At 39.1% G+C, this 27,133-nt stretch overlaps 1 protein-coding gene across 1 annotated transcript; it reads left to right on the forward strand.

The window, feature by feature from the left end:
- Positions 1–26,834, forward strand: DCTN2 (dynactin subunit 2). The gene is made up of 14 exons (XM_075199367.1): positions 1–255; positions 4,276–4,344; positions 13,072–13,168; positions 14,618–14,679; positions 15,881–15,979; positions 16,280–16,440; positions 16,579–16,729; positions 16,844–16,909; positions 16,999–17,037; positions 21,810–21,887; positions 22,234–22,305; positions 22,911–23,013; positions 25,066–25,157; positions 26,153–26,834. Exons 1-14 carry the CDS (start codon positions 220–222, stop codon positions 26,237–26,239), a joined length of 1,212 nt encoding a protein of 403 aa, XP_075055468.1. The 5' UTR covers positions 1–219; the 3' UTR covers positions 26,240–26,834.
- Positions 26,835–27,133: the final 299 nt, after the last annotated feature.

Here is a 27,133-nt window from a genome sequence, read left to right on the forward strand (position 1 = left end):
GTATCTTCCAATCTCGCGAGTTTCCAATCTGCCGGTACTTGGTGCTCGGTAACGGGCCCGGCCGCTCTCCCCGAGGCTGCGCTGTGTAGTGTCATCTACCCCTGTCCCCGGCTGACGCCATCTGCAGAGACAGCTCGGTGTATCTGTCCGTTGTACTGAGAGCCTGTGTCATCCTGCACCGCAGTGAGCCGCGCCCTCCTGTCAGCGTACACAACAGACATGGCCGATCCCAAATACGCTGATCTGCCCGGCATCGTGAGTAACCAGTGCCCAGACCATGGCGTCCTACTGTACCATGTGTACCGTGCATGTATTGTGCTAATATACCGTGCGCTCCCCGGGTGCAGGGATGTGCTGGCATGTCAGCCGCAGTGTGTCAGTGCTGGACCACTCATTCCTCCCATGCATGCCTACGGCTTTATGTACTAAGGGGCCAGGAGGCCCAGCACAGAGACTATGAGAGCCACAGCTGCCTGGCTCTCTCCCCCCAGATGTGTCACTGTCGTAGACGCACACTGGTATGCCCATAGGGGAACAGTATAGGAAAACTGGTGCTCCTCCTTTATGGTAGATTGCACAGTCTTTATTAATAGAGAAAAATTACAGCATCAGCAAAAAGTGTGCAATCGATGTATATATTGTGTACTCTATGTTCAAGGGCTGGCTGGGCAGGAGAGCATAGTGTTCTATATTGGGCTGGGTCACTGGGCTACATGCCTTTATTTTCCTTTAAAGTGTTTGCCAGCCCTCCCCTGTCTATGCTTCTGTATCATCATCATCATCATTTATTTATATAGAGCCAACATATTTCGTAGCGCTTTATAATTGGCGACAAACATAGTAAACTAATAAAATAACTGGGTAAAACAGACAAAGAGGTGAGAAGGCCCTGCTCGCAAGCATACAATCTATGGATATTCTTATTCAAGAAGTGATTGAACCTAGTCATTCTCCACTTATGAAATATCCCAATCCAGGTGCATGCAATACTGTATTAGTACTAGCTGCATAAGACCTGTCAACATCAGGCTCAAAATTATGCATTAGTGAATAATGCTCACATAACTTTTTTAATATGCAAAATAGCCCAATGTAATGGTTAGTATATTACTGACAGGTATCCGTATGTAATGGCGGTGTAATGGTAAACTGTCATTTGCAGAGCTTTGCTAAAGAATGCACAAAACAAAAAAAATCTTGCATTAATGTCACCTGTAATAAATGCATTAATGATAACACAGTTAAAGTGGTTTTTTTAATGAAGTACATTTATTAGAATGTTTGTAATGTCTACTGAATGTAAAATACATTTTTACATTTGCTCCTGATTGCAAACACATGTTATAGCATGCATACAAAACTGTCATCACTACTCATCAGGACTTAAACTAGCCATTTAGCTTAAGCAAGAGATGCGGCAGAAAAACAAGTAACTTTTAGATGGCCAGAGCTGGATTCGGATGTGGCTGCATGCTCTGGAGTTTGGCATGCCTTACTGTACATTAATTACAGCAAAATGCCCCTTTCCTACCCTGTTGAATCCCTGAAATCGTAGACTGTATTAATTGTCCTTTGAGTATGCAGACCCAGCGGACAGGGCTATATTCATGGGTGTATCTCCCAGTTATGGGCATCCACAGATATGTGCTTTGATGAATTAGGCCCCAAGACTATATACTGTTTGTGGTATAATAAAATGTGATGCTATCTTGTACCAGTGTACTGTGAGACAGTACCCAGTGCAATTATATATTCTGGTCTGTGAAAATGACAAAATATAATATTTTAAGCAGGCATTTGGCTTTGGAGTTAACTTTTTAAACATTTACAATATAGGTCAAGGCTATTTTGCTGTGAATAGCCACATAACGTGGTTGTAGATACATACTCATGGGCCATATACTACTGAAACATGGTCTTTAGGGATTTTTTGAGTTGCTATTGCTTGGTTATGTCCAATAGCAGATGATAATATGAGCAACTACCTTACTAAATGGATGAGCTTACAAATCTCTTAATCAATTGGTACAAAAGCATGTTACCATTACATTCTTTAAATGCTTGCTCAGTTGCCCACGCTGCTAACCCAGAGAACACCTGTGATGTCGTCTTGGCTTATTGTCAAGTCTTTAAATGTACATGACGCTTTGTTTCTGATCAAGGCTTGGAAGAAAACCCAAAGTGAATTTGTATATCATCATTTCTCTAAATATTGCATTGCTCATCCTATCGTTCCTATTATTTGTTGTGCTCTTTCATAGTATGAGCATCTGGGTGTTGGCTTATACAGAATCATTACTAAGTGCTTTCAGTGTTGCCTTCCTGGTAGTGGAATAGGATGATTATTACTGCAACGGTTACAGCTAGTGTCTGACATTTCACTGGGTTAGCCAATATTGCTTATTTTTTTAAAAAAATTTTTTTATTATATTCACTTGAGTAAAGCTTTTTTTTTTTATTATAATACCAGGAGTTGGAGTTCTATAAAGTGACTTGCTGCAAGGTTGGCATATTATGTCAACAGTTACATCTCATCAGATTTATACACTTGTCACTCCATGTTCTCATATAGATTACATAGTGTAAATAGGATGTAGATCCAGTCATTTTGCCTTCCTGGTTTGCTGGAAAAAGTCAGTCTTTTTTTTTTTTTTATATGATAAAGTGGTGTTTTTTTCCTTTTTAATATCCGCAATTCGATTTAAGCACTATCTGGTTGATCAACTTGAGTGTTCATAGGTTAATATTGATTACTCTCCCTGTGTTTGCACTGACATGCTCTGCTATCTAACTAAAACATTTTTAAATTATGCATATTAAAATATCTGTTTTAGAATTTTGAAAAATCTCACATTAACAGTACAGTCTGAGTTAAAACCTAAAATCTAAAATGAAAATAAATATTATTAAATTTAAAGTTTTTATTACATATACCATTGTTGATAAGAATTCGGCTATAAAATGGCGCCCCTCCTTATTGTTATACATCATCTGTTTACATTAGGTATAGGTGTGGGCAACAGTATTGTCATCATAAAACACCCAGTGTGAATTGTGGTGCAACCTCTAATGGCAAAGCTAGAATATATATATATATATATATATATATATATATATATATATATATATATATATATATATATAATCTCTTATTATAAATAATCACATTGGTATCCCTATTCAATCCTAATTAAATATTATAGAAAAATGTCCAAATTGATGTGGGAAGAAAATCTTCTCAAATTGTATATATGAGTGATATGTAAATAAACAAATAAAACTACACAATAGTTTGATATTGTTATGGTAAAAACAAAGACAGCGCAACCAGGGCAAATTTTATCTTCCACATAAGAGAGAGAGAACAAAGGAAAGGGCTGTCACAATGGCTTCTATGCTTTATTGTGTACCATAAATCATTCAATTAAACTCACATTAAATTCTGATTAAAAAGGCATATAAAAGATCAATGATAAAACAGTATTCCCCATCTGGGGTCTGTCAGAACTAACTAGATGCTAAATATTCAGAGGTTGGTATTATGGGATCATGTAAGAACCTCCTGGGTTTGTGATCTTCTCCCCAAACTGTTTCCAGTCCCTGCCGATGCCTTTCAATCTCTGGTTAGGTCTTTCTCAAGGTGATGTCACACTAAGGTCTCTCAGGAGTGCCCTTGTCATGCTCCAGCCAGTACATGTGTTTTTCATACGCTCTTTAATACTTATGAGCATTTATAGCTACATTACAGATAGTGAACTTCCTGCTGGCATAACAAAGGTGAATATAGAAGAAACTGTAACAGTCTTTATAATGTAGAATTATGCACTGTTCAGTTATCTGTTAAATGTGTAGTTGTGTGTAGGTGACGGATACAAATCATCCACAATTCTGACTGCATGTGTGTGTTCTCCCAACTGCTCTTCTTCATTCCTTCCTTCCACATGTATCTTCAGTACTAGGGGCCACCTATCCTGGTAATCTGTCTCCTCCACTCACCTAGCTTCTTGTTCTGTATGTCATCAGGGATTTTCCCACCTTACAACTGTTTTGCACCTCAAACTCTTTTTAGTCCTAACGCTTTTATGAGAAGTCTTTCAGTATTTTTTTATCTATAAGCACTATAAGTTAGTGTTGGATTGTACTTGTATTTATTGTCTGTGCAATGTTTAGCAAACATGATGATGTTTTATAAACCCTGGATGAGGTATAAAATGTCTGTTTATTTCCTGCTAATAGTAATGATGGTTATAATGTGTTTTCTTGCTTTGGTTTCAGGCTAGGAATGAACCAGATGTTTATGAAACAAGTGACCTGCCAGAAGATGATCAAGCAGAGTTTGATGCGGTAAGGCTGCTAATTGCTATTTGTTAGCTTATTCCAAAACAGGGGCATGTCTCTTTTTAATGTTTCACAGATATACATACATGAGTTCCATTCTGATATTAAACATTTCTTGCAGGGAATTACAAATTGAAACTTACAGGATGTAAAAAAATCTAAAACTCCCCCCCCCCCCCCCCCCCCCCCTCCCCTCTTTTTTGTTTCCCACCGTAAATTCACAAAACTTGGGAGAGGGGGACACTTTTCACGCTTATTGATGATGATTTACACCTTCATATGCTGTCCTTGAACCTTATAAATGCGCTAGATACTGTGGGACTTCAGACAATTATTGTGTCATAAATGTAAGGCCAGCATGAGAATTGTGTTCTGGCCTTTATATATCAGACTGTGAAAAGAACTAAAATGCTGTAGTATAGATATCTAGTATTGTGCAAGGTACATTTAAAGGGCCACAGGCCACACACCAAAAGGCCTGAATGTTTTATTTTCATATATGATAATGCACACAGACCTTGCATGAAACCCATAGGCATCAATAATCTCTATGCGTGTGTTTACTTATCTTACCCACTTGTGTAGACTTCCTGAAACAGAATGCAACTCATGCGGCAGGTCCCTGCTAGTTGCTGTATTGATTGGATGCAAGAGGAGCTGGTGTTATATCCAGGCCTCTACTTTTAGCTATATAAAGTCAATGCCTTGGGTGAATATCACTGAGTCAGCAATATTAAGTAAATGGATTCTTGCCAGTTGAAAAATGCGCAAATAATACATAAGGGATTGATCTTTTGGAGAGTACACAATGAACTCCATCCAGTGCCTGTTATCAAGGCATTTACTGTAAATAACATTTTATCACATTGTCTTTTTAAATAATTACACAAAAAAGGCCTCGTGTCTCGTTACTGATACCTTTGACAGCTGCCTGTTCACAATCTTGCATGCCAAATATTGAGCGTACACATTTTGTTACTGAATTTTATTGTACCAATGTTGTGACTTTCCCCTTTTTCGTCTTCTTTGCTTTACACTACTATTCCTTAAGTGGATAGGTTTAGAAAGTTTGGAGTACGTATGGTTCTTTGCTAATGTGATCATTATGTAACTGGATTAAAAAAATAACCCTTCCAACTCTGGGGTATTTTACTATTCTGCCTACTTTCTTCTATAACTGTGGTCGAAGTGGAAATTTAGAAGTGACAGTATGAAAATTGTAATGGGAATGTGAGTCAATATAGTTTTACAATGAAGGCAGTAGGAGAAGTGTTTGGTATGGCATACCACTGTATGCACCCCCACTTCTACCATTATTCTATACATATAGGGGTAAATTTATCAAGCTGTGTGTTTGAAAAAGTGGAAATGTTGCCTATAGCCACCAATCCGATTCTAGCTGTCATTTTGTAGAAGAATCTGATTGGTTGCTATAGGTACCATCTCCACTTTATCAAACCCGCACTTTGATAAATTTGCCCCATAGAGTCTGCCTGATTGTCCATAGGAGTGTACAGTATGTTACTATTATGCCCGAGAAATGTTACATTAAGCACGTTCAGAATACAAAGTCACTAATTCTGCTTACTGTACTACTGAACTAGTAGCATTAAACGACCAATAACATTAAAATACATATCAATTTATTAAGTTAATGAATCTCCTAACAATTACAGTTCAGTTTGTTCTCCTACCATGACAGAACATGGGCTGCTTGAGAGCATATATGTGCAGTAGCTATAGTACTCATTCTGTTCTGTAGACCAAATCATTTCCCTCATGTAGCTCACCCTTGTCTCAAATATCTTTTAGTTTTGACGATTTGAAATTTGGGCATTTATTTCGTCTTTGAGTAGCTATATTAGGCAAATCAATTAGAATGATAAGTTAAATGCTCCTATAATTGGACTGGTCATTATTGCTCTAAATTTGCATTGTTTAGTGTTTTTTTTTTTTTTGTTTTTTTCGAAACAACTGATGTGCTCTAGCAATGATATCCCTATGCCAAATTCATGGTTACTAAAACATGTCTGTCAGTTCCAGGTACTAGGTGTTGTGGGACATGCTACCTCTTGATATCTCCCTACTGTATCACTTCCACTCTGGTTTCTTTTACGTACCTGTCCTCTGAACTTCCAATACTTTTCTGATCGGTAACTACAGTGAAAAAACAGGAGGGGGCAGACTTGTCACGAGCCTGCAATAAACTTTGCACCCTCAAAATGGCTCTAGTCAGTGTTTTCCCATAACTTCATGTAATAAGGCACTATGGAATCTGTGGACTGTAAAGCAGGCAGTATATATCACCACATTAGATACTTGGAATACTTTATAAGTATGACTAATAATATCGACATATTACCTAATGCCAAATAGTGTAAAATGGAGACTATATTTCCCTGTTTACAAAATGTTATCATTTGTAATACTCCCTATATATGGCATTCTGTAATTCCATACATTGAATCATCACAGATCCAGAATAGATTATATGTGAATATCATCATTTATATATATATATATATATATGCAAAGGATTCTTAAATAAAAGAACTTCATCTTGCGTTACAGTTTTTTTTCTCTGGCCTAGTAAGTGCAGTAACTGTGTATTCTCATATTGGAAAATAATCAGTGCCATGTGGGTCTCTCTCTGTGCTCCTGATTTATTCCTTCTCACACAGGAAGAACATGATTCTTTGCATATCTTCGATCATTTTTGTTTTGTAGAATTATGGAGAAGAGACTGTCAAGAATCAAAATCCAAATGTTACTTTTGCTTTATTTGTGTAGTTTCTGATATTCAAATCGCCTAGGAAGCAAACTGGAAAGTCTTCTGCCTTGTGATGAGGCCTCACTTATTTTCTTTTCTGTAGCTAGGCACAGGGTTTCGGGGGGTTACAGGTAGAGTGTTTCTGAGCCGCCCACTAGGTCTCAAGAAATGTAAGGCACAACTCGGGACTAATGGCCGTATATAAACCATATTCAGTGTTTATTTAGTCTACGCCTGTTCCAGCGTGAAGCCATTAGATTGAGATGAAAGCCATTCAAATGGTGGGAACTATACAGATATTTTGTCTATATCACCTGCTGAGAAATATAGTTCTAGCATGAAGCACAAGACAGAAATGCCACCATTGTTTGCAAGTAGCCTTCATACAGCTCATATAGTATTGCTTTGGGACATCACACATATATGTTGAGTTGTTTTAAAATGTGTTGCACTGTTACCAATTTTCTAACACTCTCACCCTCCCCTTTTTAACCCCCTTGCCTGGATACTAGTTTGCACAAGTAAGACCACTCATGCTTCTTATTTGCATGCTTTTTGTGTATTCAAAATAATTGCATGCAATCACATTTTCTATAATTGCAACTGATTTATTTTAAGCCTCAATATTGTAATTCCTACTGGTGTAATCTAGGATGTGATTAAACTCTGAGGGCGAGACTAATCATCCTTTTGATCTAAATGACGTTGACGTGTGACAGAAACGTGTTTGATTTCGCAAAGTCCTTTTAATTTTAAGAAATCTAAAATGTTTTGTATTATTCATACTGAGATTCATTGGTAATTTGCCTGTGTCCTGTTTTAATGTGAGATAATTGCCATTACAAAATTGCACAGTGTGGTCCTGTAATAGTCATTCAATGAATACAATTGGAATGACAGAAAATCTGATCAGCCACTGGCCACAAGGACGTGTCAGCTGTCAGGAGACTTTGTGCCCTTGAGATCATATGGACTAAATTGTTTATCTAACTTTTGAGGATTATTGCTAAGAAGGGATCATGGCTACAGGAAATTAATGTGCTACAATCTGACAATTAGAGTTACTGTTTGAAAGCCTTGATTATATGTACACTGTGATTTCCTGCCCCATGAAGAGAGCTACCTGAAAACAAGCATAGCTCGGTATGCTGTCCATCTCTCAAGCCAAGTCAGGGCATTTACAGACACTGGTAGGCGTGCACATAGGAAAACTCAGATAGTTTTACACTTGCACAGTGCAAAATGCTGTAAGCATTGATTTACCTAGAAAGTGTCAGGTCCCCTTCAAATCAAGGTATATGCTATAGACAAAAAATTGTTTTGAATGTATAATTGTGATTTAGGACGGACAGTGACTATAAAGCTTGAAACATTAATTCTCATTTCAGAGTCGTAGTACTTTCATTTTCTGGAGCCATGATCCTTTCTATATAATAATCCCCTCAGAATTTAGAGAAATTGGTGTATGTGATCATTTCGGAGGCATATGGACAAAATAGTTTCTCTTTCATTTTCTATTAAACATTGGTATCCAAGGACCAACACAGTTTGTGATTAATAGATGCATGGAAACAAATATTTAGTTTAATAATTAAAGCCTTACATGTGCTGATTTATATAAACAATTAGGTTTGTATGTTTTATTGTTTGTGAAAATAAGTAAACATGACTTGTACAATGTCCTCTTTTGTGTTTAGTCATTATACTCCTATATTTTTCCAGTAAATAAATTGCCTTAATAGTGGGCTGTAGCTGGGAATAACAAGATATATATTTCAGTACAGTTTAGCGCATGTGTAGTTAATTGCTGTGCAAACAGCGAGTATCCAATAGCTTGGTCTTCTGTGAGCCTCAGTTGGTGCTGGATTCTCCCTCCGGTTAATATATGAGGAAAATCCCTTTTATAAACTGGAATGTTGGGAGTCCAAATCACTTTTTTTATGGTTGCTGCAAAATGCTCTACATTAAAGATTGCTATAAGCTTGCATTTGTATTCTAAAAAGAATAATTTTGTATATCATGTGCCCAAACTGCAATCCAATATATCCTCATATATTGCCAAAGAAGTGAATATGCTAGTTATGATTTAACATGGCCAGTGGTCTTGTTTTCTACCATGTTTAAAAATATGATTGAGTAACATACAGGTAGTGGTTGAAAAAAAAAATTAAATATCAACATAGTCATCCTGTAGGGTGTTGAGCCATCCTGTGTGGCCATTTTGTGCCATAGCATTGAGTATATCAATGTCTAGAATTGTTTAGGAGGAATTTAGTATCATTCTTGAATAGGAAGAAACTCAACTGACGCCTGGTTTTATGATGGGTTTTGTTTCAAGTGATGAAATTGGGTTTAGACCTGAGCTTCTTAAATAGCCGTGGTATCAGAATAACATTTCTTATCCTAAAACCATTAGGTGAGCACATGTGATATGTGGATGGGGACATTGGCATCCCTCCCATCAGGAGATAAATACTTCCACATGGGGGGAAGGGGGAGATGATCACTAGGTACAATTTCGTAATGGTTAGCATTGACCTTGCCTTTTAAATGGAGTAACTGCACCATGGCAGAAAAATGTGCCCCAGAACCCTTCCATTGGAAACAAGCCCTTATGGCTTTATAGTGTGATATTATTATTATTATTATTATTATTATTATTATTATTATTATTATTATTATTATTATTAATAATTAATATTATTATTTTTATTTATTTTACATTTTTAAAGATTGGAGCACCCGTGCATTAGTCCATTTGTTGAGAACATAGTGAAGGGTGGTTCTTCTAGCCATATCACCTTTCACTGCTCAGTAGTCCATTGCCTAAACTCCTGAACGTACATGGCCATGAGCAGTTTATGTAATGCAGCCCTACTATGATATTCTGTTCTGCATAGATCTCATCTAATTTTTTTTTATGAAACTGACTATTTGAGCCACAGGTTACAACTTGCAGCCAGTTTATTTGCAGTTGCTCACTTGTTTTGCCATGCACTTAGACTTAATATATGATATTTTGTTCCAGGAGTACGAGCTTCTGGCCACTGTTGCCCTTTGCTGATGATGATTTTCCCTCTGAGTGTCATGCTGACATCATCATAAGGCTCATGAAACTTTAGCAAGTTGAGCTGTCTTGGTCACACTCTTCCAGTGTCTCCTCATGCAGCCATGCTAGCCATACTTACTGGCAACCAGGAAGTCCAGTATTTTTATGCTTGACTCTGGGCTGCTGTTTGCCTTTAGTCAGGCATGAGCCACACCTGTGTGGAATCCCTTGCTTCCCGTATGCTTGGTGTACCTCATACACAGACGTTTCCATTTGTAAACTTGATCAATACCTGGGTTCTTGTTGTCCAGCGCAGAGAGCATAGTTACTGCAATATAAATGTCACATTGGACTGAATGAAATCTTTACTGTTGTTTAATGAGAGATCAAGGAACATTTTTTATTTTTTAATATTTTCTTTGTCTATAGAATGTGTCAAGAAATCAGTAAGAGAAGAAAATCGTTATTGTTTGCTGCATGCATATTATATGCCATCATCTACACTGAGAAAATAATGCTGATCCCATGTTTTTCTCCTTCCTATGTGACCGACATAGCAGTTGTAATAACTTTGAAAACTGTGGTCATTAATAATGTCACTTTCATTTGATCGTTTAGTGAGGTGCATAGTATGTTATGGCACTTCATCTTCTCACAGATATTACACTGCTCCAATAACCTGCTACAGCTTTCATCTAAGCATTCATGTCATCGCTTGCAGCAACTAATTCTGTCTGTTTACCAGCCATCATTTCATGCTTTTATATAGATGCTGTTACTAATACTCTACCCCAGTGTGTTCGATCCATTTTAAAGCATTATTACGTCAGGATTATTGAAATAAAACAATTTTTACATATTTGTTTTTAATTGTATAGTAGTTGAAGTTTATGGCCAAAAATATCCGCAACCATTTTTTCTAATGATTATGACTCGAGCATAGTGTCTATATGGGCATTGGATGTATTTGCAGTTCTATAGTCAGAATTCTAGACTTTTAGTTTACATGGAAGACCTGACCTTTAGCTGGCTTTAAGAGCGGAAAGTTACTCTGCACTTCTGCCAACTATTCTGAATTCTAGAATTTTGATAGGTACTTTGAGCTTATTGTAAAGTTGTTGCATGTTTATTTGTCTAATCCAAATTCTTTCTCTTTTTTTTTTTTTTTTTTCCCTTTCTCCTTTTTAACTATTTGTTTTATTTTTCACTCACCTCTTGGGAAAACTGCAAGGAGCTGGTAAGAAGCCTGCTATTCTGTCTGCTTTTCTCAGTGCTGTGCTTGGTATACGCTTCCATGTTCTACTAATACTAGAGCTTTTAGTTGCAGCTAATGTTATCCTTATGCAGAAGCTTGGATTTAAGATAATGAAGGCATGTGACTATTCTGGCTTTGGGTTACTGTCAGTGACTTGGACAAGATACTGTTCTTTTTGTGGAATAAGACACCGGTACAAAGCACATTAGCTGAAAATAACTTCTGTGTGTGTGAAGTTTAAGTTGCAATGAAGAATAGTTATTAATAATAAAAAAAAAATAATTGCTGCATATCTACTATTTGTCCCTAACTCTGAGCTGCAACATTTAACACGATTCGCACCAGTTTTTAGGCGAGAGGTAGGAAGCAGCGTTTTGTACTCTCTGGCACTTCCATTAGCGTCACATGGCTCAGTGCCGCTTCTCCTTTATTAAGGGAGGACTTTATCCTGATGTCATTTTATTTAGAGATCTGCCATTGCCCCTTATGGCCTGGATTCTCACATACCAAATTACTCGCCCCTGGAGCTCTTCTATAACAAAGTATCTTGTACTATAATCGGTAGACATTGTATTTAATTTTTTACAGTACATTCTTGTAGCCTGAAGACATTGCTGCTTAATGCTAGATGCTAGAGTGCCTTTAGTGCCGCTGAAATTTCCCCCTTGCTTTCACCTTCCATTGTTCACTGTAGTTACAGCCACATATTAAAATATATGGTGCAGCCAGGCCACTAACAACAAAATTACTTTGGAAATTAAACTGTCTTAATTGTGCTGAAGCTTAAGTCTTCAATTTGTGCAGGTGTAGTGTCTTGTAGAGAAATGACAGAAAGATCCCAGTCATGTCACACTGTTTTCTCCACTCTTACTAGCGGCAGAGCTTCCTCATTCATCTACACACCCACTTACAGCTTTTCCCTCTACATACTTTTTATGTCTCATTTGATATTTTTTTCATTAAAATTCCTATAATAATGTTATAATTAAGTCTTTTTCTTGCCTTTATTCTGCATAGTCCCACTTCTGTAATTGCTCTCCTTTACATAGATGTTAGAGACTTTAGTCTGTTGACTTGTTTAGAATATAACCCAATCACTGAATGTTGTGTGTAAATATCCGTTGAACTAATAATTCATGTTTTGGAAGTGGGTGCTGCCTGCACTGCCTCTTTTCATTATCTGGACCTACAGACATGTTAAACTTTCTTAGATCAAATGTTTGATATGTTGGTAGAGTATTGTTGAATGATTGAGGTAGAAATGTTTTTTTGTTTTGATGCAACACCTGTCCAGATAATGGAGTCCATGTTTGATGGATTGCTAGTGACAATCACTGTGAAAAGATTGATTTAGCTAAAAGGACAAGAAAATGTATACAGCATACTTGCTATAGCTGTGTTTTTATATATTAATCTCGGCTTGTGTGTGATGTGTTGTAATTTGAACATTTTTAAAAAAACTATTTGATTTGTTGATCTTTAAAAGACAATTCAAGGGTGTAGTTATCAGATTTTTAGTAAATATGATTGAGAAACCTTTTATATGATGTGTTAAATTTTTCTCTCCGTCCATGATTGGGGTAGGAGGGGATAGACACAGTCCTGCCAGGGGTGGAACAGGCTCTAACTGTGTTCCTGTCTTTCTATCCATTCATCTAGGAGGAGCTGGCTAGCAGCAGTGTAGAGCATATTATCGTCAACCCTAATGCAGCTTATGACAAATTTAAGGACAAGAAAGTTGGCACTAAAGGACTTGGTAAGTGTGAAATTCCTTTATTTGAATATTGGAATAAGAGATAAACAGCACATTCATTCTGCGGTAATATAGGATGGACGGTGTATTGGAAGGGATGCTGTGTACTATGTTTTCTACATGCATTCATAGTCCTTATGTGGCTTAATAATGACTGCGTATTAATAAGAACAACATCTTTGTATTAAATTGGTGCTATTTTATGTTTTGACTTCACTAATGTACTTTTAAATCTCTGCTAGAACACAGATATATTGTAAAGATAGACAATGTTTCAGAGAGCAGTTTTTATTGCTAACTGTGCAATGGGATGTTACTGTAATTGAGCTGCACGTGACATCTCTAGCAGCTACAGACAGAGGTACTATTCAGCAGGGATGTGTTTGTATACAAACAAACATTCTAGCTAACTATATGTTCTTGTAATACTTTTAAATGCAGTATTGAGAAAAATGCAAATTGCTCCCGAGAGGTAAGCGAAATAACCTGTCGCTCTGGTAAATGTAAACTGCGGTTTCCTATTGTTTTTTCAACACATTGTTATGGCAGAGCACAGACATCTATGTAGAAGTAAATAGAAAGAGTTATTCTTTCCTCACCGCACGAGACACAGCTCTTGGCAGTCATATTGTGTTTGTTAAGGAAGACATAGGCTGATCTGAAACATGAAGATAGAACTCCATGCAAAACCTTTATTTACGCAAAAAAATAAAAACTCCTACCAGCTGGCAGAACTGTGGGGGGGTCTATGCACCAAGCCTCTGCACTCACCTGCTGGCATCTCTACTCCCTCTTTGCTCCAGGGCTCACAGCTTAAACTTGATGGTTGTTAGCACAGCTTGTCCATTAAATTGACCTCCAGATATACCCCTGGAGAATAAAGGAACAGCAGTATATCATGAACTGTAAGGGGTTCTATCCATGGGAACGCCACCGTTCTGGTTATGTGGATGGAGTTTGTTGCAAAAATAAAAACATTTGCATGCAGTTCGTCTAATTAATAAAAACAAGTAAAGCCACTATACAATAGCTTGTTGTACTCTGTAAATGGTATAATGGCTACCGTGCTCCTTTCCACTCCTCTTCAGTCAGTTGCCATGTTAGTAGGTACTTCTGCAAGTAAGTAAGCAGGCAGAGCTTCAATGACATCTTTGCAGTTTTCCTGCACAGAAATGTGGGGATAGGTTGATTGATAGGGCCATTGTTGCCACAGCAACTCGGGTGTCTGTACAATTAGCTTTTTGACCTGTATGAGATCCCATCAGGACACTGTCCTACTGGAAGACCGAAGACCTTCAGCTGTGCTTGGTGAAGTGGTGGAGGTAAGACTACAATTTTAGCATAGCTGCAGTTTAATACCAAGGTTGCAATGCAAGATAGTGGTACTTTTATAGCTCTGCAATACAGAATGAGTAAAAATTTACATCTGACACTATTTTTCCTCCTACATAGATTTTTCTGACCGGATCAGCAAGTCAAAAAGAACAGGCTATGAATCTGGGGAGTATGAAATAGTAAGTATTTATGCTGACCAGTTATTAGTGTTTGGTTGAGCAGCCATGATTTTTGCTCTGATCTCTGTGTTGATGTGGGTATATAGTGTGTTGTGCCTTTTAGTTTAGTTTCTTTGAGTATTGTTACAAATGAGAGTAAAATGTGAAGTACAGCACATGTTTTTGTTAATGAGTGTTTGTTGAGTGAGTAGGGTTAAAGCTATGTCAGTAAAGTAATGCATTGATTCACAAATAAATGTTCTTGTAGAAACAAATATAAAAACATGTTTTCCCTAATTTTAAAATGCTCTTTTATTTCAACACAATGGAGGGAATGCAATTGGTCGTCTTACTGCCAAAAGTAGCGCGGGCTGCGCACTATTACCGTTGCTACGGGACGGTTAGTGCGCGTTAATACCGTTAGTACGGTAAATCTTTAAGGCTGATTTTTGCTCTTGGCTCAGGGAGCCTGAGCAGTAATCCGGGTTAAAATGACCGTATACCAGTAAGAGTGCAGGTCATGTTACTTTCGGAAGTAACGCGGCCAATTGAATTCCCCCAATGAATTTTCGCTGTGTCTAGTGCTAGTAATTTGGAAAACGACTGCATAATTCTAATTACAGGAATTATGAAGGCAAAAGTGGTGTTGTAGGTCTTCTCTGAAGATCACACACTTGTTCGGTTAAAATAATTCGCCAGTTGAGTGAGATCTGAATATGTCAGAATTTTGTTCTTCAATAGTTTTAATAAAGGTATTTATGCATCTTGGCAAAACCATGTTACACTGCAGGGGGAGCAAATTTAAAATGTCCGTGTAGATTTAGAGTTGGGAGGACCATGTCCTAGCACAACACTAAATTGCAGCGTAAAAATAATGGACTAAAGCAGCCAGTGCTTTAGCTGCATGCCAAAAAAATAATTGTGTTTGCAGAATTTATGCTGCAACATGGTTTGTGCAGGAGCAAATTTACTCCATTTTATTATTTTTTTTTGCTTTACTTCTAAATCTAAATGAGGCCCTAAATGAAGCTTTTACCGATACACTTGAGATTCTGTATAAATAACTTTGAATAGGCAAATTTAAATATGCTTGTCTCTTTTATGGAAGTCGTTGCCTGTGTATTGATGAGCATTCTATTGATTATGTATTTCCATTTGTTCATTTGAATAAAGCTTCCATATTGCATTGGTTGTATAACCTGACAGTTTGTTTCCTGTGCAGCTGGGGGAAGGAATAGGTGTAAAGGAAACGCCACAGCAGAAGTACCAGCGACTGCTGCATGAGTTCCAGGAACTGACACAAGAAGTAGAGAAGATCCAGGTGAAAATTCCCATTCTCCAAACACCTGATTGAAGCACGCACACTGCGTTATTTAAGATGGCATGAAAATCACTAATCAGATACACTATAAACTATAGCGATAGACTTAACCAAGGCATGCATACATGTTTTCCACGGCACAAATGACCAAAACACAGCCTATAGTTATACGCTGCTAGAATCTTTAAAATGTATTCATATTGGTTATGATTAGATTGAATTTAGACGTCAGGCAGATGTCTTGTATCTGTAAGTTTGTCATGTTTGTATAATACTATTTTGCATTGTTTACCCATACAGAGCTCTGTTAAAGAATCTGCCACTGAGGATAAACTGACTCCAGTTGCGCTGGCCAAGCAGGTAGCGGTTTTAAAGCAGCAGTTAGTATCCAACCACTTAGAGAAGTTGTTAGGCCCTGATGCTGCCATTAACCTGACGGATCCTGATGGAGCTCTAGCAAAGTGAGTACATACCTTTTATATCCTCCTACTGGAATAGCTGCTGTGTCTGTGTTGTGACATGAAGTATCCTTTCAGCTTTGAGAAATGTGGGTCTAATACTTCTCTGCTCTTATTTGATTTGCTGGTTTTGTGTTGTAGACGTTTACTGACTCAGTTGGATGTTGCTAAAACCAGAAAGAATCCAGAAGGGAAAATCCCAGAAAAAGGTTCAGCCCAAGATAATGGAGGCTTGGTCACCTATGAGTTACACTGTCGTCCTGAACAAAACAAGTTTTCCCAGGCTTCAAAGGTGCGCGGTACAAGTTGCACCATAAATGTCTGTCTATATTGCTGTGTTTTGTCACAGAAGATTTTAAAATAGACATGTCTGAAATAATGTTGTTGTTGTCTTATTGTATAACAGTTGGCGGAGCTTGAGAAGAGAATGGGTGAACTGGAAGCTGCTGTGCGCTTTGATCAGGACACACAGGCAAGTTAGGAACAAGTTATTCTTGAGTCATATGAGAAAGCATTTTTATTGGATCATTAAAATATAATGGACACCATTTCTTGTTGCAGAATCCCCTTACTGTTGGATTGCAAGGATCTAATTTGATGGTAAGTAGTGTTTTTAAGTGACAGTCTACCACCAATCTGGAAATGTATTGGTGAACATGGTTGAAAAACAAGGAGTGAATGCACGACTCTGTCTAGGCACCAGACCTGTGAGATGCATGTGAGCTCTACCTCTGAGGGTCCCTCAGCAGCCCGTTTCAGAATACCACTGCGACTTACCATTAGCATGTTAGCCCCTAAAAACCTGACAGCCAATCCCAGTCTGACCCTAAGAGTAACTTTAAGTAGGGTGAAGTTCTTCCAGCCACACAACTAACATAAAAGTTTGCCTGCACAGATATCCTTCAGAGAAAGCTATGCGCTGGACAGTGTATTGCTTCTATATACTAATAATGCAGATGAACCATTTGTTTCTCGCTGTTCATTTACAGTATGTCTGCTATTGAACCACTTATTCCAGCTGCTAAAGCAATTTTATAGCTCATCAAGTCTTTAGCTGTTTCTCTGACTTGGATAATGAGTACCCTTTCGTCTATCCCATTTGTTTTCCCTATTCTGTACATAGTTTAAATATGATTATTTTTCAACCTGTAAACAGGATATGTACACAATATAATCTGCTATCTGCATACAACTGATGCAACATGGAAGCTGTACAATAACTTAAGTTGTGAAAGAGGTGTGCTGACATGATTCACTGAAATTTTCTAGTTGTCAGGTGTGCTGAATGTTAATGTAATGGGAATGATGTGCCATCTACAAGCCGAGTGCTTTCATAGAAGACTTCGGATCTCCAAAGTGACTTCTCATCATCCATTTTACGTTATAGTAGGGCATAAGAGGATTTTTACTGCCTGTAAAATCTGTTTCTCCGATCTGTTTCTCATTGGGGGACGCTGCGAGACATTGGGGCATAGTAGGTGGACTAAGAGTTTAGGCAAGTATCATATCTTGTTTAATGCACACTCCTCCCCTACTTTGCCCCTCCTGTCTGGATGCAGCCCCAGTTTTGTCTAACCAAGCATAGAGAAAAGGCCATAACAGAACATATTTTAGAGCAAGGCAAGGGTGCGCCCCCCCCCCCCCCCAAATGGAATAGGAGAAGCAGACTTTTATGGTGAGCAAATCTTCTTTTTTTTTTTTTTTCTTCCTCTTTCCTACAATTGAGTGACACTGTGAGACATTGGGGACATACTAAAGCTGCCCTTAATGGAGGGATTGCTCTGGAACAGCTTCGTGCAACACCTTATGCCCAGTGCTAGCATCCGCATATGCAAAGCCTTGCAACCTGTAGAATTTTGAAAAGTATTGACAGACCACTATGTTGCCACCCAGCACAACTGCTCAGTCGAAGCACTATGACTTGTTGTCCAATAGTGACAACAGCCCTGGTGGAATCAGCCCTCAAACCTAACGGCACAGGCCGAGATGCCCAGACAATGAGCCAAATGGTGGAGGTAATCCAGCAAGCGGACAGCTTACAGACAGGACCTGTGCGGTTGACATAACACCGAAGGACGTGAACTACGTCCAACTTAGGTAAAGTCTCATCCGAAGATGTAGAAGGACAGAACGCGGGAACTATTCCCTGAGGAGGGCTTAGTGCGGAGCATCGTCCTATCCTCATGAAACGCCAGGAATCCCTGGACTGCAGCACAGCGCTTCCAGCTCCAATACTCGGTGGGCAGAGGAGATAACTGAGAGAAGCAATGCCTTCCAAGTAACATATCGTAAATCCATGGAATCCAACAGCTCAAAGGGATCCTTGGTGAGAGACCGCAGCACGAGATTGAGATCCCAAGGTTCTACTGGATGGACAAAGGGGGGCTGAACGTGTAAAACCTGAAGGAACGTTTACACATCCGTGAAAACCGCCAGCCAGCACTGAAAAAAAGAATAGAGCGCGGAAACCTGACTTACTCCTTTAAATGGGCCCAAAAAACGGCATTCGTTGTGCAGGGCTGAGTGAAGACGGATAGGTTCAGTACCCAGCCGTGAGCTTCCAGAAAATGAGTTATCTGAATGTGGTGCAAGAGTAGAGATGCGGATGGCATGAATTCTCTCTGTTCCATGCCTGCAGTCACCGAACGCAAGGTTTCCATCCAAAACTTGAGCACGTGGACCTGCTTGTTGAGGGACTGTAGGTTTGGGACGAAAGGAGCTATCTGGTTTGAGGACCAGAAAGAGGTTGAAGTAAAACCTCGTTTCTCTTTCCTGCTATGAGACCGGGACAATGACCCCAGAGCATAGTAGTTTCCTGATGGCTTCTTGAAGTGTATAGTGCTTTAGAGCACAAAAGGGAAGAGCTTTGGTGAAGCATCGATGCACAAGGAATTTAATTAGGTTGATAACATAGCCTTGTGTAACAATTCCCTGAACCCAGACATCTGTGGTTGATGCCTGCTAATGGTCCTGGAAGCGTAGTAGACAGGTCCCCACCACAGTGTTGTGGCGAGATATCTTGTCACGCGCCCCTCCGCCTCACCCTCACTCCACGTGCCCGGGAGCAGAGGGCTGTCCGAGATCTGCCAAAAGACCTAAAGTGTGATCAAGTGGAGCTGATGGGCAAAAAGGTAGTCTTGCTACCCGTGACCACCTGAATGACATGTTCTAACTTAGAACCAAACAATGATACCATAAAACGGCAAGGCTTCCAGGGTGCATTTGGAGTTCACATTCGTCAACCAAGAGCGCAGCCATAAAGCATGTCTGGCCACGATAAGGAGTTGACGGACACCACATCCAGGATGCCTGGCGCACAGAGGCCTGTTGAATGTGTTATGTCAGTAGATCAGCTCTAGGCACATTGTCCTGGAAGCCCTTAACCAAGTGCTCTGCCCACAGCTGAATGGCTTTGTTGACCCAGGCTGTGAACACGTTGAGTCTAAACAAACTACCTACCGCCACATAAGCCGAACAGAGAAGAAAGTCACATTTCTTGTCTGTTGGATCATAGAGTGAAACTATAGTGCCCTGTGCAAGAATGGCCATAGCAGCAGTTAAACGAGCAACCTGAGGATCCAATTTGAAGGTATCCTCCGATTTTACAGATTCCTCCGCCAGGAATAGGTAAAGAGAGAGAAATCTGCCCGGTATCTGGAATTCATTATTTAGTTTCAAACACCATTTCCAGTAGCTGAGGGTCTAGGGGGAAACAAACCAATCTGCATTTTCTGATTTTTAAAAGAAATCGGAGGGGTCCCCAGCCTCAGGCTCCGCAATACCTAATGAGTGTCACCCAGGATCAGATTATCCACTCTGTGTGACGGAGTCCTCTGGGCTATGCACATCCTCTACATCAGATTCCAGGAGCAGCTCTCCATCTTCCGCAGAAGAATGATCGGAATCCAAGTTTAGAGCCGGAAAAGAGTCAGGAACTACGCGTTTACTCCAGTGGGAAATAGTAAGCTGGCGTTCTAAGGACGAGGAGGCTTGTGCCAAACCTTGGGCGGATTCGGCTAGGGATACTGCCAATCCTGTCTCTGCCTGGGAAGCTCTACATTCTCAGGGCTAGGCCGGGAGGATTGTGTGTGTGTGTGTGTGGTGCATTTAAAGAAGAAGGATCACCTACCTCTGTGGGTAGGTGATCCCTTGCGAGTTTTGCTATGGATGTCGCCAGCTATCTGGCCCAAGCTAAGCTGGCTCCTCCAAAGCTAACCCACACCTGAGACACAACACTCTAAAATTCTGTTTTCTCAGCATATAAATCTAAATTTGTTAAAAACAGAGTAACCAGGCTGTAACCAGTATATTGTTGATAATTAAGATGGTACCATACAGGAGAGAGACAGTAGGTCAGCGTGGCAAAGAGCAACTGTGGAGCCTAACAGCCTTGCAGGGAAATGACTGCCCCCGCGAGGGAAGCCAGCCAAAGATGATAGAGTCCTGTCCTCAGGTCTGCCTCCACAATGGCTGCCTCCATGCGCAATCGATCAGCGTACACAAAGTGTAGCTGTCGGTTGCTGTCACAATTGCGCTGCAGACTGTTTTGAGGCCAGAACTATCTTCTGCGCCGGCCACCGTATTGTCTCCTAGAGCAATCGCCTGCTCTCTCCCAGCCGCAGCTGTCACTGCTGGTTGACTAGGGGTAGTGCTAGCAAGTCAGTCTGGCCTGGAGGAGAGCCTGTCACAGCTTCACTCTCACCCGATCAGTAAAACCTCTAATCCTTTTCTGCTGCTGCGGGTATTTCCTTGGTCACCTATGCACTCAGGGCTTACTCTGTGAAGATGCCGGCAGAATCTGTATGAGTGGAGCGGTCCAGCTGCACACCCCTACGCAGGGACTCCGAGTGAAGGAAGCAGCAGACTATTCACTCACTGGGTCTTGGAGTCCCTGCACTGACATCTGTAAAAGTCAATCTATCCAAATGACCTATTTTCTAGAACTATAGCTAGTATAGGCTGGAGCCCATACAAACATGACCTACTACCTGGGCAATTAGATAAAACTGAGTCTACTTCAGGAGAGGAGGGGCATAGTAATGGAGGCATGTGTATTAAACAGGTACATACCCCAATGTCTCGCAGTGTCCCCCAATGGTAGGAAAGAGAGACATTATTTTTTTCATACATAAAAAAATCACTTTAAAGCCTAACCAGTTGTTTGATAAACTAGCCATATAGTTTACCCATACTGACAACTGTAATCCAATATACAAATAGATGTTTTTACAGGGTAATTATGCCATTCCTGTAAAATATAAGCGATGACTGAACGCCTCACCATCTGTATTAAGTTTTACAGGATATTTTACATGTATTGATGTCACTTGCGTAGTAGAAGTATATAAAATTCTTTAATGCTGTCTTTTCAGGACACTGTGGAAATCCTACAGGCTAAAGTAAACATGTTGGATGTAGCTTCGTTGGATCAGGTGGAAGCCCGACTACAGGTGTAGCATCCATTTATGGTTATTCTTGCTCCAATGAAAACTCACTATAAAGACCACTTGGAATGTTCAGCATTTTCCACAAATAAGATGCAGGGACATTTATGAAACCAGTGCAATAATAAGTGTGCAAATAATGTGCTGTCACATAGCAACCAATATAACGTTTGCTTTTCTTTTGTAAACTGTATTAGAAAATGGACTTTGAAATTCTAAATGGTTAGTTTGGGCAACACCAATTTTTCCACACTGTTTCCTTTGCACCAGTGTTTCATAGATGTGTGTGTTTTGCTTTTGTATTAATGTAAAGTTATAATGTATTCAGACATGTTGTTGTTTTGTTTTATAGAGTGTCCTGGGGAAGATGAATGAAATTGCAAAGCACAAGGCAACCATTGAGGATGCAGACACAGAAAGCAAGGTATTGATCCTGACTGAATGTTTTGCAGGCTGTCTAACCAAGCACACCACGGTACGAAATTAGCCCTCCATTGGGGGCGGGGAAAGATTCAATTAGCCTTGAGGTGGCGCTGTGTGCCTGCGGAACAGTACGCAGACACACATTGCGTCAAGCGGTTTTCCTTAAATGTCTGCTCGCTGTCCCTTGTGTCCCATAGGGATGTGAGGAGACCTGTACTGTATTGGCCAGCATTGTGCGCAGCCAGAAATCAAGGTGATGTCCAGTGGCACCTCGTAGGTAATTGAATCCGTCCCCCTAGCCCCCAATGTTGGTCCCAAGCTTTCCTGAATGCCTTTACAGATAATATCTGGCCTATGAGTTTTTTTTTTTTATCCCCATGATAAATGTGCCCAGGCGTACATTGAACCAGCCATATTCCTCCTTGTAGACAAATTAATGCACCATTTTTTCCAAATACACTCATAAGTCAGCTGTTATAAAGTTGATATATATCTTCATAGCTGCTAAAAAATTACACTAAACAAAACTAAATATTTTGTACACATCCAACGTATTTTTGTGGCACTAATTATTCTAGTTATTTAAACTACCTGATCTCCTTCCAGGTGCACCAACTCTATGACACTGTTCAGAAGTGGGATTCTATGTCTGGCACACTTCCCCAAGTTGTTCAGAGACTGGTGGCATTAAAACAGCTTCATGAGCAAGGTAAAGATCTGTCTCAGGAGAAGGACTGGCTTACACACATGGGGTCTGGTGTTGGGTGTGTTGCGTGGCAGGGATATTCTTGGATATTATTTAAACTTAAACGCGACACATTTACTAAGGAAGCGTGTCTTAGTGCTTTGTAGAAGCCATTGCCACGAAACTCGGCTTTGTCTTGCTGGGGAAAATTATCAAGAGGTCTAGATCAGAGCTGCTCAATTTGCAGGTTATGGCAGACATGTCTGACAACACGGCACTAGTCAAAGCACTGTATTTACTGTAAATGTGAAGATGGACATCTAAAATTTTTACTTGTAGATCTACCTGGCATTAATCCATCTTGTTCTTGATTGACTATTACAGTTATAACCCTATTAAGATGCAGAACCTGAAATTTAGTTGATAGTTGACAACAAGGATATGGGTCTGTAGGAGTCAGGATAGATGGGATTTTTTCTGGGGTTTGGGAGCTCTATCTTTGCTTCGTAGACCTGGACATATAATGCCCTATGTTTGTGTTTTGTTTTTTTTCTTGTTCTTTAATACAGTTATAATGTATTATGAACATACCACTTGGAAAAGAAGTCAAGATATTTTCCATGTCTTCCATAATATTAGGAGAGTCTGAATATGTTTTTCTGTCAATAGATAATTTAGGGAGTTTAATTTCATCGATGTATAACATTAAATCCTACACCAATTTATTTTTTTCAAGATCTTTTTAGTGTTCTAAAAAAGAGAAGGTGGAGGGGAGGGAGTTGATCCACAGAAATCATTACAGTTTAAAATATGTTTTAAAGGTAGGAAGGTTGTGAGAACTAATATAAATTCCCCCAGTTCAACTTGTAGATCAAGGTAATTCACCTATCAGTTTGTATTTAATTGAGCCAACTTATAGGTTTCAGAACTTCGTGAGCTGTAGGATAAGATCAGGTGGGGAGAGGGATAATTAGGAGATGTGAAGTTGGGGGAGCAGGACAGGTGGGGTGGGAGTCACTCATTGGGTAGACATTTAATTACCATGGAGGTTATATTTAGTCTTGTAGTGTTGAGGCAGCCCCATAATGAGCCATCCAACATTTCCAAGTGCATGAAAATTTGTTTGGAGTATTATGGATGATGCTCGATATGTATTACATGCAATATACTTTTTCAGAGGGTGTTTTCAAAATAGTGCAATCTGGCATTTCATGGCACACAAAACATGAGTTGGTAAATTCTGCATGTGCTTACAACAAAACAATGTTCTTTCCCCAAACCCCACCCTGTATACCCATCCCCAGCAATGGCATACTTCAGGACCAATCCCAATGACTACAACCAGAACACACCCACATTATTGGGTGTCTTGCTCTGCTTGTCTCTGTTGATAGGGGATGGTGAATTTCTAATAAGCTGGCCGTTCACCCTCCAGCTTTATTTAAGTTGGTCAAATGTGTCTCATATTTCCTTTTTATAGCTCTATATTCTCTTGCTGCTGCTAAACTCTTTACACACACATTGTTTCTAGTTCTATACTTAATTGTTTATTTTAACCTCCCGTTCATGAGTGCTATTCATGTGTATATTTATTTATATAGCTTTTGCAGAGCAGAATATATATACTGTGTACTTATCTTAGGTGTCCTGACTTATGGTAACAGTTTACAGATTCGCTGTTAGTGTTTTAATGGTTCCTTTGCAGACTTACAATTTTTATCTTTGCGGTCGTCAGCCCATCTAGCTTCATACACTATAATCATGTTTCCTGCTTTAACTCTGCATTATTAACTGATAAGTTATTCTTTTATCCATGTACGTTGCTTTTTAAAGTGTACCCCTAGAAAATATGTAGTAGTGTCAGGCGTTTTGTGGGTTGAACCAGTATTCGGGCTATGGATTCAGCTTATCACAGAGGTACTCTGTAAATCGATATCACACTAGTGCCTAGCGATTTCATAGGCTGCCCTCTCAGGTATATTGATTCAGCCCATACAACGCTTACCTTTTGGACTTGGGGAATGGGTGCACTTGAATATAATGTGGCATAATATTTGATGTGCCTTTGACTTTCAGCCATGCAGTTTGGGCAGCTCCTCACCCATCTTGACACTACCCAGCAGATGATTGCCAATTCCCTGAAGGACAACACTAGTGCTCTAGCCATGGTATGTAATAACTTGTGTACATCTCTTCCTTTGCTTACAGTAACAGAGCAGTGTAGAACTGTGGGTCTCTTGGTACTTAGCCATTCACTATTTGTATTTTTTACTATTGACTTTTCAGGAGGCTTCTGCATTTTCTTTTTCTCTAAAAATATCTCTGTACGAAAAGTACAATTGATTGCTTAGAAATTATTCTGTTCAGTACATTCTGACAGATGGTTATCTGATCTATTATTTACATATGTCAGGTGCTGCTTTCTCACTTAATGTAATAGTTTGCTTTTCAACGTGTTCACAATAATCTGCCTTGATCTGTTTCCTATTGTACATTGTCTATAGTAATGAAGTGTGCCTGCAGTGTTGCCTCCATAGATTGTAAGCTTGCAAGCAGGGCCTTCTCACCTCTGTCTGTTTTACCCAGTTTGTTTATTAGTTTACTATGTTTGTCCACAATTGTAAAGCGCCACGGAATATGTTGGCGCTATATAAATAAATGATGATGATGATGCCTCTACAGTGCAATACAAATAAATATATCATATATATATATATATATATATATATATATATATATATATATATATATATATATATATATATATATACACATATATACATATATACATCTATCTCTGGGGTTAACGTGTTTTAAGTAGTGTTTTTGGTGATTTGTGCCAACCTCAACTAGGAAACAAAATAAAACTACATTCTGAAATATCTGTATCCTTTATAAATAATAGGATAGTTGTCAGCAATCTTTTCATTATTTAATAAAAGTCAAGTTTTAATTTCATGAACAGGTTGCAATAATACCTCCCTGTTCCTCATTCTGGTTTAATAATCCCACATATGTTCACGAGTTAATAATACATCATAGTACATTTCAAATATCTGTACTTGAGCTCATTTGACAGACCATGCAATCATTAATAAAAGAATACACAATACAGTTCTGTATAGAGAACAACATGTTGTGAATCTGTCTGTTTTCTCTGCAGGTCCAAAAGGCCATGAAGGAGAATTTAGCTACAGTGGAGGACAACTTTTCCAGTATTGACTCCAGAATAAAGAAACTGAGCAAATGAGCTGCAGTTTGTGTTTACAAGCCTCGGCCCCCTAAACTGCAAGAAACGAGTTCCTGCAAACGCTGCACTATGAAATTCCTCCTAATTCCCCTTGGCTAAAAGGAAAGTTTTACCATTGTATATATAGCCCTGTTAGCATTCAGTTTTATCCATTCTTCTGCTCTTTCCCCTGAGTATGCTTAGAGTGCTTCTCCTGTACCCACCCATGCACGGGACCCTACTGTGCCTATTGTAACAGGTGCTGTCACTATGGCCCCAAGCACTTGGGAATTATAGCATTTTTCAAGGTGTTGCGTTTGCATGTTGGTACTTGAGATGCAGACATGGAGAACTTGGGGATATGAGAACTTTCTTTGGCTTTTTATTTATATCTATATGTTGTTCCTGTTAAACCCTCTGGTGCAGAATGTCCATCAGTGTAAATCTGAACAAAACACTGAGATTAATTATAACAGTGTTGCTGGCTTGAGGGAAGCTGTTCTACACTAATTGTCCTATCTAAAAATAAACACAAGTAAATTATAATGATGCATATCTTGAAACATGATAGGCTCTTCCTGTTCCTTCTTACATAAACATAATCTTTGTAAAACAATTGTCTTGTTATATGTGATGTTTATTTCTAATATGTTGTCTGCTTTAATAGCCTTATTCACCAAACATCATGAAATGTCCCACATTTAGAAATGGTATATGATGCTCTGATGAGGCTGTTTTTAACAGCCTAAGTGTAATATGGCATCATTTGTGAAGGTACGGAATGCAAGGATGTTGCAGCTGTTACGTTAGCAGCAGAAATTAAGAGGTGTGTGGCTTAAAATCATAGTCTTTATTTTATAACACAATTGATCAGCAAGAAGCAGTATATGCAGATCATCTAATGCAGGATATCAT

This window comes from Mixophyes fleayi, chromosome 2 (genome assembly GCF_038048845.1).
Source record: "Mixophyes fleayi isolate aMixFle1 chromosome 2, aMixFle1.hap1, whole genome shotgun sequence".
Classification (NCBI taxonomy): domain Eukaryota; kingdom Metazoa; phylum Chordata; class Amphibia; order Anura; family Limnodynastidae; genus Mixophyes; species Mixophyes fleayi.